The 22,270-nt window shown below is 40.8% G+C and overlaps 1 protein-coding gene across 1 annotated transcript in view; it reads right to left on the minus strand.

Moving 5' to 3' along the window:
• Positions 1-22,270, minus strand: part of DROSHA (drosha ribonuclease III) — a 105,379-nt gene that overhangs the window by 34,706 nt on the left and 48,403 nt on the right. Inside the window, exons 18-22 of the mRNA XM_063130261.1 lie at positions 19,065-19,203; positions 18,327-18,387; positions 14,820-14,879; positions 9,016-9,115; positions 1,125-1,227 (exon numbers count right to left, since the gene is read on the minus strand). Coding sequence (XP_062986331.1) covers positions 1,125-1,227; positions 9,016-9,115; positions 14,820-14,879; positions 18,327-18,387; positions 19,065-19,203 — 463 coding nt within the window. The remainder of the gene's footprint in view (positions 1-1,124; positions 1,228-9,015; positions 9,116-14,819; positions 14,880-18,326; positions 18,388-19,064; positions 19,204-22,270) is intronic.

The following is a 22,270-nucleotide window of genomic DNA, read 5'->3' on the forward strand; positions in this document are numbered from 1 at the left end:
AATAAGGCCAATGTGTTATTATGCAAGAGAAGCACATGGAAAGGAAAACTCGTGGTATCCAGCATCAAGAAATATTTTTGTGAGCTGCCGTGATAGCCTTTTTTGGCTGAATGGTGGGATAAAAATGCTTAAATAAATAAATAAATAAATATAGCCACCATGGTTAGGAATGGTTCACATGACATGCTAAGCCAAAATGTTTAGCTCAAAATGCTTAACCACCATGGCTTAGCATGTCATCTGAACAGGGTCAATGAAATGTCTTTAGTGGGGCCAACCCCCACTTAAATTCTGTTCCATTTAGTTACATGATGGAGACCGACTGGCCTCCTTCTGACCCTCAAAATTGTTGACTAAGAAGAGAAACAGAGGTGAGCTAGTCAACATTCTGGCCTGCTTTGGATTATGTTTCCGGGCTTCATAAACCATGCTTTCTTATTATCCTGGTTTGTTAACTGACATTAAACCAGAGTTTCCCAGTTTGGATGTAACTGGGACCTCTGCCTTAATACTAGCTGGAAATGAAGTTCCAAAGCTGGTGCATGAGGGAAGAAGGTGAGAGAGGAATGCTGAGCCCTAACATTCGTTCCTGGCTTCATAAACCATGATGTTGTTAAACCAGAGTTCCCAATTATGTCCAAACTGGGAAACTCTGGCATAATGTCAGTTACCAAACTAGGATAACAAGACAGGATCTGATCTTGGAGTATGAAAGGAAGAGAGAGGGAGGAGCCCTCGGGCCCAATGCTCATTCCTTGTCCTATTGCCTCTGAACATGAACATAAAAATGTAAGAAGAGCCACGTTGAATCAGACTAAGGGTCCATTTAGTCCAGCATTTTGATCACACAGTGCCAACCAGCTGCCCACGGGAAAACCACAAGTAGGACGTGAGTGCAACAGCACCCTCCCACCCACATTCCCCAGCGACTAGTGTACATAGGCATATTGCTTCTAATACTGGAGGCTCCATTTAGCCACCATGGGTAATCACCTTATTCTCCATGAATTTGTCTAATAGCAGTCACCAGTTTATGGCAGTGAGTTCCATTAGCAGAAACGCATCTCAATAGGGCAACTGTATGCAACACGAACAACAAAGAAGCCACAGGACAGAGATCTTACCTATCAATGCTTCAAAGCAGTTGGCCATCGCGTGGCGCAAATCTGATTCTCGGCAAAGGTCAGGCCCATGAGCATAAAGCATAAATCGATCTAGCTCCAGCTTCTACAAAAGATCAAGACAGTTTTTGTAAAATAAAGGATGCCCCAAAGTGCAGACCATGTACTCACTATGGAGAATCACAGGAACAACCATGACGAGGGATACGTGCATATTAGGGCAGCCATGAGCAGCTTGTTCAGCACTCAAGGTCAAACTATAAACACATCATGAGCCAAAGAGCCATAGCTAATTGACCTATTTACTTGCATATAATTATTATAATTTGCATGACATTTTGATGAATGTAGTGGATGCTAAACTACAGTCAGTGGAAATGTTGCATTAAGCCCACAGTACTCATATTCCAAAAATGTTATTCTCAGGAGGAAGCATTAGGTTCAACTCTTTAAAACAGCTTTAGATATGGGCACCGGAAACAGGAGTTGAAATACAATTAAGTATATTATAAACTTGCCTCCTTGGTTCAGTTCTCTTAATCTCTATGCAGAAAGAGATACAGTATGTGGGTGGGGAAACCCAGAACGCTCAGTCCCATCCCATCCTAACCCCCATTCCCAGCACGCTCACCCCATTCTCAGACCTTCCTGTAATCCATGCCTCAAACATCGCATACAAATCGGTGGCAATGTATATATACAGCCGAACATGTGTAGGACTCATCTACACAACTGTTCACACATATGCCAATTTTGATGGGTGAGGATGTACATACAACATTAGGTACCGTTTTTGGGGAGACCTCCTGAGAGCAAGAGCCGATTGGTCTACTGCTGATATTATCTGTTTTCTCTTGGAAATTATAGCAAAGCCATTATGATCAAGGTTGCAACGTTTCCTGCAGCAGCCCAAAAAATCCGCTGGAATTCTCTAGAGAAGCCAGACGTAGATTGCAGAGGGGACCACCTGCTATACCCTTTTGTTAGCGATGCTACCAGGATCTGTATCATTTTCTCGCCCGTGTTAAATTTTAACCTTTTCCCTAGTTTTGTTGTTTTATATTCATTTCCTTTGTTTGAGTTTTTGTAAGACTTTAGGCTGTCACATAATCTTGCCTTACTGTTGTGTTTGTAACAGGCGTTGTGCCATAGACAAACCAATTCGAATTCAATTCAAACCAGAATGCAACATGCAAAAGACAGGCAAGTCTAGGGTGAGCTGATGCATGTCTGATTCCTCGATCTGTGCAGATAACCCTGCAAAGGGCTTTCAAAAGCTTTGTTGTTCAATGTTTAAATCAAAATTCTCTCACTTAACAGAAAGAAACAAGAAGGGATCTCGGATCTATTCTCAAGTTAACGTTTACGGCTTTGTTCTTAAAGCCCATTTCAATAGGTATGCATCACATTTAACTTGAGAATGGTTAAATCTATGTCTGTCTATTTCAGGGCCAAGACACACATCTGGAAGAAAAAAGGAAGAAAGAAACATACGTGCACACAGAGGCTGGTTCCACTGAATACATGATTTGGCACTAAAAAGAATGTGCATTCATCCGTTCTCGAGTTCAGACTGACATTCATCTTTTAAACAACTATTTTTTGCTGTTAGATTTCTATTTATTGAACAATTTCCCACTGTGATTTAGACTCGAGTCAGTGAAAAGAAACAGGAGACCCATCCCTGGAAAAAATGTGAGAGAAGGAAACCAGACTCCTAGGACCAGGGTGAACATGAAGCTGGGTACTGTGGCATTACTCACAATTGGGTATCCTGTATGCGTCTGTCTTAGTATGTCTGGTGAGTATGGAACGTTAGAGCTGAGTGAGTGTGATTTTTGACTTAATAGGTAGGGTGGGGGAAAGAGTATATAAAGAGTGACTGAAGAGAAGAGTGAGTTTATGTTAAGTTTTTGTTAGGTTGGTTATGTTGTTGTTAAGAGTAGAGATTAGAATTGTTTGTAGAGTGAGAGGAGATTAATTGCTAGGGATTTAAGATTGATAGGGGGAGAGAGAGAGAGGTGGTTGGTGTGTGTGTGTGGAGTTTAGATTAAGCAAGATTGGAAGCATTATATTTTCATTTAAAGCTTTTAACATGACAATAAACTTCTTATTATTTTGTTAGCTACCAATTACCATGTGTCAGCTTGGCATTGTTTACCTGCCTCACAGTTATCAAACACCCTCACCAGAATATACCCACAGTACATTTAAAAACAGATCTTATATTAAACCTGTTTCCTTCATAGATAGCGGAAAGGTTTTATTTAACCCTCCCTTAGGTTTTCAAGTGGTAGTGCTTAGCCTGAGAAGGGTTTATGCAGCAGGCCTAGTATAAGTGTAACATCGCAGGTACCTTCAAAACCGTGGCTTACAAATTGAGAGCCAACGTTTTGATACCATGCTCCCTCCCTTCTTTAGAGCAGTTTCCATATTTGTTTCCAGTACTGGCTATGGTTTTGTACTGTATGTACACCATCACTAATTTTAACCATGGTTCCCTTGTAAACCCATGGTTGCAGCCATGTTTCTAAGTGGATTTGCATACCGTGTTTATGACAGAATCTGGTTTACACTGACAATGGCTTTCACATGTGAAATAACAAATCGTGGTGGCACAAGAGACACAAAATCACTGAGGAGACAGAAGGGAGCAGGGGTTCACTGAGGCTAGTTCCTGATATGCAAACCACGTTATGCAGGAAGCCAAAAGTACTATATGGGTTAGGGGATGAAATTTAGTACACTGTTGGTTAAGGAGAAGCAGGCAGCAAACTGAAAGAATGTCATCACATTGTATGTGTGTGTTTTTTGCTTAAGAGGAAGAAGAAGTAATGGAAGATGGAAAAACAGAACATACAATCAAACAGAAGGATTAGAAAAATGAGGAAATAAGCAAAACTTAAACAACACCCTACTGCTTCTCTGAATAGGTCCTAATGATTTTATTTCCCTCTACGCTAACAGCACACAGCAAATACCTCGAAGAGCAAGAAAGATTGGTATATGTTACTCCACAGCTCCATCTAGCGTTTCCTTTGCTTCCAAACACAGGCTATTCGACATGAAGCTGTCTGCTCATCTCCTTCAAGATTTAAATCAGAGGCATTATGTAACACATGCTAATTCTGGGGTGGAAATATATTCCCGAATTATTAGACTTCCCCTTTTATACATTGATCTATAAATGTAGATGAATGTATTTCATATACATTTGTTTTCAATAGCTTTTGGTATTTTAGCTCGATTTACTGTTCTTATTACTATGATTATTCTCTTATTTCTGTTTTGTGCACCCCTTTCCCCCTTCATGTGTTTTAATGTGATTTTAGGTTGTAAGCCTCTAGGCAGGGTATATTTATTTGTATATTTTGTACAGCACCAAGTACATTGTTGGTGCTATATAAATCAATCAATCATCATCATCATCTTACTCGGCAGAAAGTCACTGAAGGTAAAGCATGTGAGGAGAAACACCTATACATTTTCCAGAAGGTTTCCTGTGTGCATCAGAAAGGTTCATTCTGGTCCTGTGTAGGTTTGTACTGACTAATCTCTCATTTATTTCTTCCGCCATTCCCCTGGAGTATCTTTAATGGGTAAGAGTAGAGAACTGTAACATTAGAGATCCATGTTCTTAAAAAACCCCAAAAAAACTCATTTCATATTTGAGAAACAACACTGAACTGTCAACGAGGTATTTGTTGAAAGCCTACTAACCGCACAGCATAAAGAAAATCACCTATTCAGTTCTACCGCAATTATAGACGGAGAAAAGCTATCTCAACGAATCAACATCAGGTTGCATTTAAGCTTCCTAAGTATTCGTTTTGGCCTTATATCATCATGTTATCACCCCCTCCTACTTTTCTGAGGGGGGATTGTACTGGGGCAGACACATTAAGAAGGTTCGGTGTAAACAGGACAAAAGAAGACAGCAGCACCAGAATACTGCTCCCGACACATTTCAAGAAAACCTCTTTTTCTGGTATGGGTCCAGTATCGGAGGCAGTAAGCTTGTATACGTCAGTTGCTGAGGAACATAGGCGGGAGGGTGCTGTTGCACCCGTGTCCTGCTTGTGGGTTCCTGGTCAACAGCTGGTTTGCCACTGTATGAATAGAGTGCTGGGCTAGGTGGACCTTTGGGTCTGATCTAGCATGGCTCTTCTTATGTTCAATAGATTCAGTGTGTGTGTTAATGATCCATTTGCTTTAATGGATGACTATTTTGTTGTATGAAATGGCAGGCATGGTGAGAACAATCCAGTTGTGATCGAAGTGTGTGGGAAGCGTTAACCGCCCCACTCCACCCCCGGTCCCAACCTAGATTGGGCTCTTTGCATAGTTAAAGCAATGGTATTCCCCGTAGTAACCTATGGCTGCGAGAGCTGGACCAAAAGGAAAGCTGAGCGAAGGAAGATAGATGCTTTTGAACTGTGGTGTTGGAGGAAAATGCAGAGAGTGCCGTGGACTGCAAGAAGATCAAACCAGTCCATACTCCAGGAAATAAAGCCAGACTGCTCACTTGAGGGAATGGTATTAAAGGCAAAACTGAAGTACTTTGGCCACATAATGAGAAGACAGGATACCCTGGAGAAGAGGCTGATGCTAGGGAAAGTGGAAGGCAAAAGGAAGAGGGGCCGACCAAGGGCAAGATGGATGGATGATATTCTGGAGGTGACAGACTTGACCTTGGGGGAGCTAGGGGTGGCAACGGCCGACAGAAAGCTCTGGCGTGGGCTCGTCTATGAAGTCACGAAGAGTCGGAAGCGACTGAACGAATAAACAACAACAATTTTTAAAAAAAGATGTAGCTGCTTGCTATGTCTTTAAAATAATGTACGCTTTGGCCCTGATTTGGGAGGGTCACAGTGATGTGGTTATTTCCCATGCCATCACCTGACTGCAGGAAACACTGGCGCAGAAGTAAACAGAATGGTTCCTGTTTTCCTATCTTTCCGGAACACTTTAAGACCAAACCACAGAAACACGAATCTTTCCACAAAATAAAACATAGGGTCTGAATTTGGCCCACGTCAATCTTGAGGAATAATCAACTTGGAGTGACAATGAGAAAGTATGGTAAGAGAGCCACAAAGTTAGCTTCCCAGTTTCTTTGAAAATCTAGAAAGATAACCCTGCCTCCTCCTAGCAAAGCGAAAGCGACAATAGAAGGTAAACTTAGAAGAAAAATGTGCAAATGCCTGTATTTTTACCAGCAATTCACTGAGGTGCGTTGGCTCGGATGGCCAGAGTGAACCCTAAATTTGGGAGAATATGAAACACTACTGCCTTGAGAGCTTTTTGTAGCTGAGTTGGGGGCGGGGGGGGGGGATAAATCTGAAGAAGACAAATACAGATGACCAGACAGGGAGAAAATGCAAACCTCCCCGCTTTATATTAATGGCTTGCAAGACATTCACAGAGTTACAGCCCTAACATGAACGTTTGCTGGGCTTTGTTGGGATGAAGAACAGTGATGTGTGGGCAGAAGGTGTCGTGGGATAATTAAAATGGAGGGAAACAGACTTTGAGGACCCCAAGAAATATAAGGGGAAATCAATGAATGATGTATCTTTGGGAGCTTCAGTGGCAGTGGTTAAAGGAAAGTAAATTGAAAGATCAATCGTAAGCCCTCTGGGTAGTAAGCAAGTCACTACTATGTTTTTAGTAGCATCCAGCATCCAGTAAATCTTTCAGTAGTTTAAATATAAGGAAGGCTTTGGTTTATGGTTGTATCCAAAAGTAGTGCTGGTGGGAATAATGTTTAAATATACAAAATCATGGGTTATAGACAGAGACCAAGGTTCTAAGTGTGTCCATGCATGCATGGGAGAGGGATGCCATTTTTTACTAATCTATTTATTTTGGATTGCAGCTCCTTGTACTGAATCCAATACCACAAAGGACCATCCCCACACCTTTTGGACTAAATTTCTGGAGGATAGTGATGGGCTACAAAAGCCCTGGTGCCTGCATTGCCTTTTGGATCCTGGTCAGAATTGTCAGGGTTTGTGATATATTTATATCTAAACAAACTGGACAATTCTGACCAGGATCCAAAAGGGAACGCATGCAGCAGGACAATGTGTGTGTGTATGTGGTCTCATGCAATGGTATTTCTGGTCCTCTCCTACCCTCTTCTGCAGCCCAAATCTGCTCTGGAGGGTCCCTCAACCCGCTGGAGTACTTTTTGGGGACAGGCAGGGGTGGGGGGAATCCATTCCATTACTGGTGTCTGTGACATTGGTGAACAGACACCATTATTTAGAAGGTGAAGCTTTTCCTAAAGTGGAGATAAAGTAATGGAAAGGTTTAACTTGCTAACTGGCGAGTAACTCTGTAGAAGATTGTTAATTGGACGATTGTTGACACAGGGGAGGAGTAAAGGTTCAAAAAATGTAATGTGAACATCCACTGAACCAAGAAACGTGCTTGATGTATAAAGCCAGCAAACTGGCCAGCTTATTACATATAATCTGTTCAAGGAGCAAGTATACTTTCAAAGGAGGGGCAGATGGGTCCCCCCACCATCAAAGACAAATAGTAATTACAAAAGCTGCCTTTCAGTTTTAGTAAATGAACAGGAACTTTCATATGCTTCTTCTGAAGTCTAAAATGTTAGACATCATCACCAATAGGGCAGTTGCGCTGTTGCTGAAACCCATTATGACGTTTCTGACCTTCTCAATTTGATCTACTTAGAAGAGGTCTTGCATTCCAACATTTTGCTATTACAGTGTTTTACAAAGGTCTTTAACGATATTATTTACTCTTATGAGTCTGTGATAAAAGAAGTAGTCTTAAACCTTTTCATGGGCTGACACTTTCATTTTCAATCACTTTACATTTTAACCATACATGCCCATTTTTCCCACCAAACCTCCCCAATCTGGTGCCCTCCAGACGTTTTGGATGACAACTCCCATTAGCACCACGGCCAATAGTTAGGGATTATGGGAGTTGCAGTCCACAACGTCTGGAGGGCACCAGACTGGGGAAGGCTGTTCTTTCTCTGTCGCTCCTCTCATTTTTTTCTTAAAAGCATCTCTAAACAAACAAAATGCAGCAGCTTACGTTAAACAAGGGGGCAACTGAGTTAAAAAAGCGAAATTGCCAAATGAAGACGAACTGATTACATGATTTTCCAGAATTCTCATAATATTAAACAGATTGAGAATAAACAATACGGTCTTTTGATTCTCTATACCTATCAGCTCCCCTCCTCTTTCATCGCTGTTGTTAGTACTAATTTACAAATTTATAATAATGGAAGTTATGCTTCTTCAGTAAGATGGTGAAAAGGGGCATACATAACATGAATTGCACACACAGAGAACACTTAATTGTATTGTGAAGCTTAACTTGTAGGAGTTGTCCCTACCCAGTGCCTGTTTACACTTCCCTGTGCCTGTTTGCATTCTCCTTCCCTCCTTATTGTTTTCTACAACTTTATTAGATTGTAAGCCTATGCGGCAGGGTCTTGCTATTTACTGTGTAATCTGTACAGCACCATGTACATTGATGGTGCTATATAAATAAATAAATAAATAAATAAATAATAATAATAATAATAATAATAATAATAATAATAATACTAAATGCCTTCTGTAAGTTCCTAATGATACAGCTAAAATCCAGCAAATATCCATCACCATCAGAGAGCCTCTTCTGGTACTTGCAAGGCCTCTTTTGAGCCTGAGAGGCACCAACTTGGGTGCTGCTTCTGAAAAAGAGCAAACCCAGAAGCTCTACTAGATATGAGGTGCTTTCAACGTGGCCATAGCAAACATACAGGTGTGGGTTGCCCAGCTTCACCGATGCATCGATTTGTCAAGCAGCCCGATGTCATAGCTAATTCAAATTGAGATAGAATAAAAATAATTGAGCATACCTTAGCCAGCATGGCAAGATGTTGGTTTTGAACAATGGCAGTGCGGTAGGTCGCTAACCCTCCTTCCTCTAAGCTTGGAAAGAGATAGTACAAATGGACACTGGGAGAAAAAGAAACGATAAAAACCAACTTAAAATCCAAATGTTCTCAATTGCCGATACATTTAACAGTGCTTTCACCAACATTGTGGCGCACCCAAATTTGCTGATGTGCAATATTGATGGCATCCATTTCAGAACGCTGCTAGTCTGACTGTTTCACATGATACCAGAGCAACGGAAGAACCCATTTTCAGTGGTTTCTTCCCACACAGCTCTGGAAAACTTTGGATGTAGGAATCATGTGAGAGGGATCCGCGAGGCCAATGATGTGATCCCACCTCAAGGGAATGCTCTCCTCTCTTCCGTGTGAACTCTGCATGGGAAGAAACCCATTGTGTCTTTGGCGCCACCCATGTGCGTCCTCGTCCAAGTATTGCTAGAGCAGTGTGAGAAGAAACCACAGGGAAGTGGCTCCCATAGTACTGCAGTAAAATAAGAATCAAGAAACAATCAAGTTTCCTCTTGATTGTTTCTTGAATCTTACTTTATGGCTTTGTTTTATGTTTTTAGGATGCAGAACAAAAAAAAGTACTCAGGTGAAACTTATTCTGCCTCCTAAAAACTTGAAACAAATACGACTTGACTAAGCAACGTCGAGACGAAGGAAATAAGGCAGTATTATTCCGAAAGGCTTAAAGAGCTGATTCCATCACTGCATCCCTCAGTTCCTCTGATGAGCTCAATAGGTACTTAATTTAATTTATTTCTTTATTATTAAAACATGTGTATTCCGCCCTAAATCATTGGGATCACAGGGTGACTAACAGATAAAATCAATTCAAACTGTATAAAACAATAAATAATGTACACAGCTAAACACATGAAACCATTAGCAAGCTAAACACAGTAAAAAAAATTTAAAAGCAACAAAAACAATTTAAACTATGTATAGCTTTAGGCAAATTTAGCCCTCAAATGCTTTGATAAAAAGCCACGTTTTAACTTGGCACTGAAATGAAGCCGGCATTGGCGCCAGTGGCATCTCCAAGGGGAGGGCATTCCATCACCCGGGTGCCACATAACATATGTTTCGAGTTGGTGGGACTCAAGAGGGGGTTCCTCTAACAGATTTCAAATCCACAACATCCCTGCGAAGTAGCCTTAAGTAGCTTCTTCAAAAAATAAAGACAACCAGTCAAAGAAGAAGTGAAAAACATCACTTTAGTTCAATAAGCTAAGGATGCTCATCATTTATCCTACTTGGAAAGTCTTTCCTTGAGCGTGATTGTCCAAGTCCTTTTGCAAGTTAACCCTCTAAGTGCAGAATTCATGTTTGGACAGACCAACGTCCTACAGCATGGCTGGCTGGGGAATTCTGGGAGTTGTAGGATTCCCCCCCCCCCATCTAATCTGGCACAGAATTGCACCTTAATTAGATTGCACTAGAGCAGGCCTAGGGAAAGTGTGGTCTCCCAGATGGTGTTGCACTGCAACTGCCATCAGCCCCTGCCAATATAGCCAATGCTGAGAAATGATGAGAGTTGCACAGTCCAACAGCATCTGAAGGGCCACACATTCCTCAGCCCTGAACCAGAGAACAGCAAGAATAGTGCTTCTCCTTTTACTGGCCTGCCCATGACGGAGTGGTCTTCTATAGGTATCTTGGTTACATTATGCATCAACAAGGGAGACAGACTTCATGGTTGTGGCACCACAACTATGGATACACAACTGTCAGGGTTTCCCAGTCCCTCAGGCAAGCATACATTCTGGCAAACTGACCCGGGACACCCAAATCAGTGAGACTTCTTTATTGCAGGAAATCCCATGGTAAAAGCTTAATGGTTACACACTCCAGAAATCATATAGCTGATGGGCAATAGCTCTAGGCTCCAATAAATTTCAGAACAGTCAAAAGCTAATCACTACTGCTGCGAGGAGACACCATTAATGTGGTCTCCCCGTTGTCATCTCCATGGTTCTGAACACAAGCAGAGGTCAATCCATACACGGGTTCCAAACCCAGACAAGGGAGGGGGGTGATTCCTGACAACAACCCACAGGGGCACAACTGTTGCCAACAGTACCCGAATTGTTCTCAGCATCAGCTCAAAAGCTTTTTGTTTACCCCAACATTTTAATTGGCTGATTTTGACGGTTATATTGCATTGGCTGTCTTCTTTTTGATGATGTGGTTTGGGTGTCTTCATCATTTGAATTCGATTCGCCATGGTATTTGTATGGATGAAGGGCAGTTTAAAAATGTTCCAAATAAAAACAAAGTTTGAAGGGATTAATTAATTTAAATGCAGAACTTCATAATCATATCCTAGCTACACTTCCTTGAAAGTGAGCTGCACAGAATTTGGCCTGGCTGCAATCATCTGTACAATTACTTGGGAGTGTGTTCCACCCACTGAACTTAGGGTGAGCTGAAGCATGCTTTCACAGAAGTCAGTCCAACTGAGGTCAATTGAACCCACTCCTAGGTAAATGTCCAAAGGACAGCAGCTTTACTTGATCCTCCTTTGGAGTAAACTTGCAAAAACTGTAGCCTTTAGACCGCCAGAACTGTCACTGTGAAGTTTCAATGCAATTCACACAAATTACATCCGGAAAAGTTATATGTTCACGGTGCCAATTTTCAAGCCTCAAAAGATTGCATGTAAAAATGTACCGCGGAGGTTTACTGTAAATATAAATACTAAAAGAGCTTATTTTTGAGCATTAAAATAAATCTGCTGTCCTTCAATACCTGTTATTTTAGGGGATAAAAGCCCACATATATTTTAATGCAAACAAAACAAAGCAAGAAGTAGCTATTGGAAGGCATTGGAGCTATTTTTCTTTTCTTTATCTGCAACATCTTAACAGTTTTAGGGCCTCTCTTTTAAATAACTGACTACTTTTCCCATTACAAGTGGACACAGCTAAGATCTGAAAATGGCTTTTAAATTTGCCACCCTAGATTTTTGGGTTTTTTTGATATTGCCTTCTGTCACAAATGACACTTATCAACAAAATGGCTGCAGTTTTCAGTGGGCTATAAAAAGTCAATTTGACGTTATTTTTGTCATTTTTCAATACTTTTGAGACAAGCCCAAGGAGAAAAAATTGGAACTATCTTCTATTAACTGAGAATATTTTAGTGATTTATATATTTTTTTTAAAAAAATAATTGTGGCTGCATTCTACCAAAAGGAAGGCAGAACGCCAAGTGTGCCTTTATGAAGTCAGGATTAATGAATAATAACCCCACACTTGGGAGAAGGGAGAACATTTTCGAAGTTTACTTGTAAACACACATCTCGCTGGAGAATATAGGAGAAAAGATCAAGGAGTTCCATCACAAGATGACACATTCTAAAATGATGTATTCCTTTTATTTGCCGCTTATAAACTTTGAAGCGTCTGGTCCTCGACTAGCTGCACTCCAGAGCAGTTATGAGCAACTTTAAATTACATCTGACGGGATAGAGACATAAGCTTTTCATCTTGCAATATTACACTTTAGGGCCTCGGCATGGCAGGAGACTTCAAAAGCATACGTGGACATACAGCTTCCAAGCCACAGCAAGGATGTGGGGTTCGCAAACAAACAAAAAAATCTCTTCCTTTGGAAATCTTCACTAAAAGCTTATACAGAGGAAACAAATTAACAGCAGCAACGGACTAATTAATGAACACATTGGAGACGGTAGTAGAGCTTGTTTTGATTATAGTAGATTCTAAGAGGCCAGAACCAGACATTTTAAAGGAAAATTGGCTGCCGCTGAAAGGAAGAACCCCGTGTCTCCTTTTCTATCTCTTCTGTGGTAACATCTACTATTACAAAACACATAATGGCTCGATTCAGACAACACGTTTCTCTACACAGTAGGAAAATTCCACTCAATGGTTGAGTTTGTAGGGGGTACTCACCACACAACATGTTCTACCTCCACTGTTGTGTGACTGTGGGCTACCGTGGAGTTGAGTAAAAGGCAACGTTTGACTGACAGTTCCTCCGCCCTTTCTCTTCCCCCGGTCCTCCACACAACACCAGCAACACATTAGGGGAAGCTGTTCCTAAAGGATATCGTCCTCTAACATCTTGCCTGTAGAATCAACCTAGTAAGCTTGATACAGATTATCACGGAGAGCTGCAAAATGCACTTGACTCTGCTTAGAAGCCTTGTTTAGAATGATGTTGGAAGTTTCATGTGTTTGAATTTACGCCCGCGTAAGCTTTGGCATTTAGTATTATTATGCTAATACTTTGGAGTAAAAAGATTTAAAAAATTTTTTTTACTTGGTTATAGGAGAAACCTGACTATATACACAGTAGACAAATAATCAGTGGTTGCCAACATACTGACCCTGATCCTGTTCAAACGACATGCTAAGTCACAGAGATTAAGCATTTTGAGCTAAACATTATGGCTTAACATGTCATGTGAACCATTCCTAACCACAGCGGCTACATAACCACAGTTTATGCGCACTCACTAACCACTTGCTGCAAAAGAGTTAGCGGCCTAACCATGGCTTAACACGTTGTCTGAACAAGCCCAATATAGGTTGAGAGAATCTCTGAACTAGGGCATAATCCACAGCCTTAAACATACTGATTTGAAGATTTGATTATGTTTGGTGCTTTACTGCTATCTTGATTGCGCTGTAATGCTATTTAAATGTCTTTTTAAAAAAAAGGGGGGGGAAGAATAATAATCGTATTGTCTATTTGAACAACAACAAAACCAATCAATTTGGTTTTTAAAAAAACAGAGTGACTTTCGGCATGTCGTTCTCTAAGGGTCTCCACCCCCCATCTCCAAAACAAGAATGAGAGTGATCCAGCTCACAGGGATATTAGGGGAATGAAAGAAATACAAATTTCAACATTTCTCCTTGACACGTTGGAACTGCTGCATAACTCTGTGTGTGCACGTATTCGTTTAAAAGGGCAGAGATCTTTTGTGCTTCCTTTCCAAACAACGACAAAATAAAACCAGAATTAATTGGCAGAATACGCCTTCGACCATCTGATAGCCCTAAAGAAGCTGGAATGTGTTTTTTTTAAAAAAAACAAACAAACAAAACAAGCAAGGTCTGATTTGAAGCAGAATACGTATTAGGTGTGAGCTCCTTCTTCTCACATCAGTCCGTTGGTTTCTGTTCATCACTCTGCTGCTAAGATCATCTTCTTGGCTCGCCACTCTGACCATGTTACTCCACTTCTGAAATCTCTTCATTGGCTTCCAATTCACTTCAGAATCCAATATAAACTTCTCCTGTTGACCTACAAAGCTTTTCACTGTCTAGCTCCTTCCTATCTTTCCTCTCTCATCTCACACTATTGCCCTGCTCGTGCTCTTCGCTCCTCTGATGCCATGTCTCTCACCTGCCCAAGGGTCTCTACTTCCCTTGCTCGGCTTCGTCCATTTTCTTCGGCTGCCCCTTATGCCTGGAACGCTCTTCCAGAACATTTGAGAACTACAAGTTCAATCGCAGCTTTTAAAGCTCAGCTAAAAACTTTTCTTTTTCCTAAAGCTTTTAAAACTTGATTTTGTTCTGACTTTTATACTGTTAGTTTTACTCTACCCTGTGCCTGTTTGGTGCATTCTCTTCCCCTTCCTATTGTTTTATTATGATTTTATTAGAATGTAAGCCTATGCGGCAAGGTTTTGCTATTTTATTGTTTTACTCTGTACAGCACCATGTACATTGATGGCGCTATATAAATAAATAATAATAATAATAAATAATAATAATAATACATACCTAGTTAAAAATTCAACCACGGCATCTCCCAAAAATTCCAAACGTTCATTGTGGTTAATCCTGCAAACAAAAAACAAAGCTGGTTAGGAGTGACCCCTATGCATATGAGCAAGTAGCAAAGGAGAAACCACCACCCGTCAATCCTTCAGGCAACAAGCAGAAAGAGTTTGGCTCCTGCTGCTTTTCGACTTTAACACTGCGTCCTTTGATGCACAACAGTGGATATTTGGGTTTCTTCTACGCTACACAAAACCCACAGGCAGTCTGCAAGGTAATAAGGCTGATCATAATTTGGTGTCAACTTATTAACAAAAGGAAAAGATAACGACGTGCAATGGCATGCTGAGCCCAGCTTTTCCGTGTGCTGCCATTACCACCGCTGATTTAAAAGGGATGCCTCCTCCTAAGCCATCTAAAGACACTTGGCACTGTGCCTGCAAGAAGAAAAGAAAGATCTCACAGGAAGTTTACATTCTCTGTTTCATGCAGCATTTTTAACCATTTTTTCTGTATTCTTCTTCTGCATGGATACCTAAGGGGGAAGGTCAGAACTTAATAGTAGAGGGCATACTTTGCATACAAACATTTAGAGCTTCAATCCCTGTCGTTTCCAGGTAGGTCTGGGAAAGGCTCCTGCCTGAAACCCCAGAGGGCTGCTGCCAGTCAGTGTGGACAATTCTGAGCTAGATGGAACAATGGTCTGGTTTGAAGAAGGTAGCTTCCTACTTTCCTATGTAGGCATGTGGACACTCGCTGAACATGTCTTGCTGGAATGAAGAAAGGTGTGCTTGCTTTTGGGAACGGAAAGAAACAGTTAAGTTAAAACACACCCACAGAACAATGATTATGGCTTAGAAGGTGGGGAAAAAGGCCCTGAGACCAAACTTGTATTCCGGGATCCATAAATCGCCACTGGTGATCAGAAATTTCATTATGGGGAACAGCAAGAAAAGCTTCTGGCATATTCTGCTACAGAAATGGCAATAAAATGGTACTAAAGTAGGTTTTCTGTTGAGATGCAGCATCAGTGACATGGGAAGGAGGAGAGCGGATGTTACAAACACATACACCCCCTGTGTACTGCTCCTCTACTGTCATACCCCCTTGTTGACTAGCAGGTGTGTTTCCCTGCAAAGCAGGAAACAAGAAAACTGAAACCTGCTAGCTACTAGAAACCATGGCTGGCTATCAAGCTCAGACAAAATTAGTGAAGCCCAAGCTAGTTATATGAAAAACAAACCAATTAAAGCTTTTAGCCCTTACGTCGGCAAAGATAGGCTTGAAAGAGGGTGGGCAATATTTTCTTCCACCCCAGAAGCCAGGGATGCGCAAAAATAGATTACTACTGGGAAGGGACTTCGAGGCTCTGTATAGGTTGTTGTTCTGCCCTATAAGTACCAACAGCAGAACAAATTCAGCAATTTGCATAATATTGATGGCTGCAGGATTCATACTATCCTAGAGCAGTCTGAGCACAGCCTTTTTTTTTTTTAAAGTGTGGAGTCCAGATAGTGCTCTATATTCAAACCACATACAAATCATTTTAAAACCTCGTAATAGCTATACAACAGCTCTCTTTACACTTTAGAGACATGTTCCCACACCCTTTTTCTTGAAGGACATACATGTGCTATACATACCTAGCAGAGAGACCCATCAACTACTTATGGTCTGTGTGTAGAACTAATGAGCTGTCCAGAATTATAGGTGCTCTGATACATAGAGAGAGGGAACCATCCCCACAGAATTCCCCACCCACCAAATGCTATGCCTGACATTTCTGGAAATCTAAACATGTCTTTCACATGACAGTTATACCATCTAGTTTGGAGGGACCCTGGGACCTGCCAAGGCCAAGGCCAAGAACACGCGCAAAACTTTGGGAAAAACTTACATGGCGAGCTCAAGGCTATGTTTGTTGCAAAGTTGTTTGATGCAATTTAACATAGCTTTCTGCCCCATTCCCACCTGAACAAATAAACCCATTGCCTTGCAAATGGAGGGCAGGGCGGGGGGGGGGGGGATCCCAATCAGAAGGCCTATCGCTCCTAATAGTGAACTCGGGTGTGGTGTGCAGACAGGATTGCAGCCAATACAAGGCCACTGAGATACAAACAGGAGGCAATAGCAGGCTTGAGGGACCCCAGCATTTACAAAACTATAGAAAAATATTTAGAGGGGGGAAAGAGGAAGGGAGAGAGAAAAACCAAAACATCCTGATGAAGACGCTCAGTGGCCATGGAACGCAGTCTGATGCCAGTGGCCGTGGAATGTGGTCGGGGGAGGTGGAATGGAATGGAGTACGTTGAAAGAGGGCATGGCTGGCTGGCTAGAACCCTGAATAGAAGGGCTCTGCACTGCCACATTTTCTTGCTTGTGTTATACAAGTACAAAATCTCTCCTTATAGAAAGGCAGAAGCAGAATGGCAAACACAAAGCTCAGAGGTTCAGCTTTCCCAAACAAATGAATTAAGAACAGGAGAATGAATAATTGATTAGAATGCATTGTTCTTTTCCGCTGGGAGGAGGGGTTAGGTTCTCTCCCCACCCACCACCACATACAGTTTTACATAAAAACAACAACAGAAGTTGTAATTTGTATTACACTGCTGTAATTATGCAATGTCTCAAGATAAACCCCAAGACCGGTACAGAATCTCTAACGCCCAGGCCTCTACATGAGCGACGGCACGAGGCAAGCGAAGAGGCAACATCTGTCCCGCTTATCCTACCAGCAGCACAGACATGTAGTCAACCTCCGCTCATGGCCACAGCTCAGGGGCAAAGCGCATACAGAAGGCTCCATGTTCAGCTCCTGACATCTCCAGTTAAAGGGAACTCAGGCAGCAGAGCAGGGCTGGGAAAGGCCTTTGCCAAATCCGGATAAAGTAGAACTCTTGCTTTCAGAAAGCCACCCTGCAACTTCTCATTTGCCTTGTTTTCTGGCACCATACCTGGAGCTGCATCCTTTGGGAAGTTTACACGGGTACGCTTCAGACCCGTTACTGCATAATATTTCCCCCTGGGCCCGGTGATACATTAATCCCTCTGATGCTATCCCCGTTCCTAAATATTGTAATATCAGATATGGGTTTCATGGTAGCTGCATGAATAAGCACGGATCTACTGATAAGAGAAAGAATGACTATCAGGGCAAATGAAAGGAAGAAATATATAGTGCAAATACAGTGTAAAGAAAAGGAGAGAGAGAGAGAGAGAGAGAGAGATGCATTTGTTGTAGGGGATCCAGGTTTCTTTTTTCAAGGTAGTGTTTCTGTTACAGGAGGTGCTGGTTCTGATTTGCAAGCCATGATTTACAGGGAGACAGATTTACTTTTGTACCTGGGAAGTTATGTTCTCCCAGTATTCACACAGGGATAGCTTGTTCCATTGCAATCCTAAGTACTCTCTGGACCAAAGAATCCATGCAAGCACGACATGATTGCAAGACCACCACCCTGCAATAACTCCCACCACACCGCTAAGAAATTAAGGTCATTTCTGTACCTGGAGGGAGCTGGGTCATCTTGTCCAAGACGTGACATAATATTGATCAAGGTGTTTATGCCTGCGAAATACAAACAATGTAATTTCCCCACGCTTTCTGGTTTTCTGTATTCTCCAAACATCTGTCCTGTCCCCACCCCACAGGTACAAGATGCCCTACTTTGGAAACTCTTCTTTAAGGTGTCTGTCCATATACGTGAGTGTAGCCCCAGAGGTCTTGAATTTCAATAATCCAAATGGGAGAAAGATGGTGACGTGGTAAACTTGGCCATAAGAGGTGCTTCTCCCTCACTGTTCCCACACAGTGGCACCGGCCAGCCCTCCCTCATTCCTGTCCTTGCCAACACTTTATTCTAGGTTAGGTTGTCCCTTCCCGCACCACTCACATAGTGTCAGTAACTCATGATCATCCTAACCAATAAACTATTCTCTAGTAGTTCCCCTCTGGCCATTTACTCATAGGCACTGGTACCTTCTCCCTCAAATTCTCTTTCACAAAGTAGATTACAAGCTATATTTTAATGGTAGGGAAGACACCAATGGGCGAGTAGGGAAAGAGAAGATAAACACATACCCTGCACCATGGTAAAATACTATTATGAAGTGGCCCGAAGCAAATACTTTGCCTATTCACTTTATCAGCTCTTTGTAAAATAGATCTAACATTCAGGTCAAGAAAAAGCAGTGTGTGAAGTTATTAAAAATGGCGACCAGAAGGAGAATACAAGTGCCATGTACCTTTTTTCCTCATATGCATATGATGGACTTTCCTATCTCCATATTTGGGTTGTCGGATTCCACAATTTGATAAGGAATTTCTTGCGTGATCTGGGTTCATCCCAAAGTTTAAATGATGGCTTGGATGAGTCATGGCAAGCTAAGACGCAGAATCCAGAAGTTAACACACACACACACACACACACCAAACAAATCCAAAAACATTTGTTACTCATTCAAACGCTGTAAAATTTTCACAATGAAAACTGCATGAAATCTCTAAACCAAACAACATTCTAAGCCAAGCAAAACACTGAAATAGGGGACTTCAGTACCCAATGTTTTTAACTGATAAAATATGTTCAGAATGTCCAGCTGTTGAGGTTCAGTTATAGAGTGCCGATAAGCCTGCTTTGTAACTAAGTCCACTAATACTACTAGCCCACAACATTTTCACTATTCTATGTTCCGACACATCCCTCTGTAAATCACTGAAAAGGAAAATAACACCCTCTTATTGCAAAATGTGCTATCTGGCTGTCTGAAAGAGAATCTTACTCACCCCAGGACTATTTAGGTTACACAGATATTTGTGGCACAATTATATACTCCCCATAATATACTCTTTACATACTCTGAAACAGCTGACTTAAGCAATATAAAAATTCATGTGATAATCTAACTGCTGTAGGTTTATTTGGTTCTAGAATAATTATGTAAAAACATGTCCTTGCTCTTTAACAGCATCTTACATACTGTCTGATACCTTTGTTTCATTATCACAAGAATATCAAGATGCCCTACAACAATAAACAGATCTATAACACTTCAGCTATCTCCATATTAGATACTTCAAATGGTTTAAAATGGTTGGGGGGAAGTATTGACATCTTTTGAAAGGTTTTTTCTTTCTTTCTTTAACTCCTAGGTATTTGTCTAAGCCTCTCATACCCTTCAGGATATAAATCAGATAAACAAACGTTTGGAAAAGTAATAATACAACAAGGCAGAAGGCAGCAGTTGGAAAAATGGAAAAATGCTAATCAGCACACAACTGCTAAAAGGTTACATGATATCAAAGCAACTGGCGTAGTAAACAAACATCTATATAAATTTATCATAAGTGAGCAAACATTTGATATAACAATAATCAAACATAAGTAGTTAACGAAACTCGCAGCTCCTGGAGATTCGCTTTTTTTGGCTGGAGATCCAAGTCAATCCTTTTTCGGAGGACTTAAAAGTCGTTTTGAAATATGAGGAATAAAACCCAACAAATCCTCCTCTTTCCCCACCCATAAACAACATTTAGCTGCTGTGATATTCTGACTTTGATGAAGCCGTTTATTTATTTCATTTATTTATTTATTACATGATTTAATAAATAATGTAATAAATGAAACAGGTAGAAATAAAACCGGAGACCTGTAGCTTAACCTCTCAGTTATCACTTTGTTATCGTAAACTACTTGAGTTTGGTACTGTTAACAATTTGTTCAGTTTCATTAACTACTTATATTTGATTATTGTTGTATCAAATGTTTGTTCACTTATGATAAATTTATATAAAAGTTTGTTTACCACCCCAGTTGCTTTGGTATCATTTAACATTTTAGCGGTTGTGTGCTGATAAGCATTTTTCCCATTATGTGGAAAAGTAAGTAAAACATTTGTTTCTGCTCTCTGCTGTTTTCATGACCACTACAGCCATTGTTTTACAGCAGGGATGGCCTTCTGGCAGCCTTAGGGCCAGATTTGTTGCATGAAGCATATTTACCTGGCTTTTGGTATCTGTACCATATCTCTATGGTAAAATATTTGCTCACACAAGGAAAAGAAATGTTTTCAAGTTGTATGACTCGGATCTGGTTCTCACATAACGCTAACCCATGGTTTATTTAACCAATGGTTTGCTGCCCTACCCAAGGTTGGTCTGACAGGTGGCTTGTTTTCTGAATCCCCGAGTTGTTTGTTTCCCTTCTCTTTCACCTGCTGTCTCCCTGTATGCCAAATGTCCTTGTGGCACTGTAATACTAGCATGTAGAGCAGCTGAGTGTTGTTTTTATAAACACTCCTGTCCACTACCTCTGCAGCCTGGAGAAACAACCCACAGTTTTGGGTTCACATGTAATGACAAGCCATGGTTTAAACAACCCAGAGTCCTCAATCAAAAAACAAACTATGGTTAACAAACAATGGTTTGTCAGTGTGGCTGGGACTGCACATCATGACAACTCCAAATTCAAAAACGTGTGGGTTAAATAAACCATGGGTTAATGTTACGTGCAAACCAGGTCAGAGAAAGATCCTGTACTTGTACATCTTTGTTTTTCATTTTATATGCAACATCTAAGACCTTTTTATTCTCTCAGCATTTTAACACTTAATTTTAACTTAAATTTAAATTTTACTGTTCTAACTCTGTATTTTAATCTTATATCAATTTTGCTGCATGGTTTTATCCTGGTTGTGCATTTTATACTGTATTTTGTATTTGTGTTTTTAACCTGTTGGTTGTTTTATTATGGTTTTAATTTTTGTGAACCACACAGAAAGCTTCAGCTATTGGGCGGTATAAAAATGTAATAAATAAATAAATAAATAAACAAAATGTCAATGCATTTTTAACTATTTCAAATTAAATTTCCATGTTAAAAAATGTAAATGCAATACATTTTCTACATTAACCGTATATTACAATGTACATTCAAAAATGGGGAAAAATATAGAACTGTTTAAAAATGTAAATCTATGCTTGAGTGCTTGTGCTTCATAACTGTGAAGTTATTATGGCTAAATGGCAGCAACATTACTAGGGAGACTAGCCACCCGCATGAAATTCAGTTTGTGCAACAAAATACACTTCCAGCTGTCTTGAGAATTCATTGTTTTTTGAGAATACAGAAGCTGGCCATCCATGGTTTACAGAGAAGAAGCTATCAATCCGAGCAACAGCTCCTTGGATATCTGATAATGACTGGAATTAGGTACTTCTCTTTAGTAGCAGCTAGTACTTTCCTAAAAGGCTGTGGTGCCTTTGGGCTTGCTGGGGACAATTCCATGTCACAGACATCCAGTCATGCACATATTCCCCAAACCACCACACTTTGGCCCATAAGCAGTTTCAATAAAGCAACTTGCTTTATTTAGGGACTTTACAATGCAGGGTCTTGGATTCATTTCACCCTCTTTAGTCCTCTTTTAGGACAGGGGTGCAGAACCTTTCC

This window comes from Elgaria multicarinata, chromosome 7 (genome assembly GCF_023053635.1).
Source record: "Elgaria multicarinata webbii isolate HBS135686 ecotype San Diego chromosome 7, rElgMul1.1.pri, whole genome shotgun sequence".
NCBI classification, from domain to species: domain Eukaryota; kingdom Metazoa; phylum Chordata; class Lepidosauria; order Squamata; family Anguidae; genus Elgaria; species Elgaria multicarinata.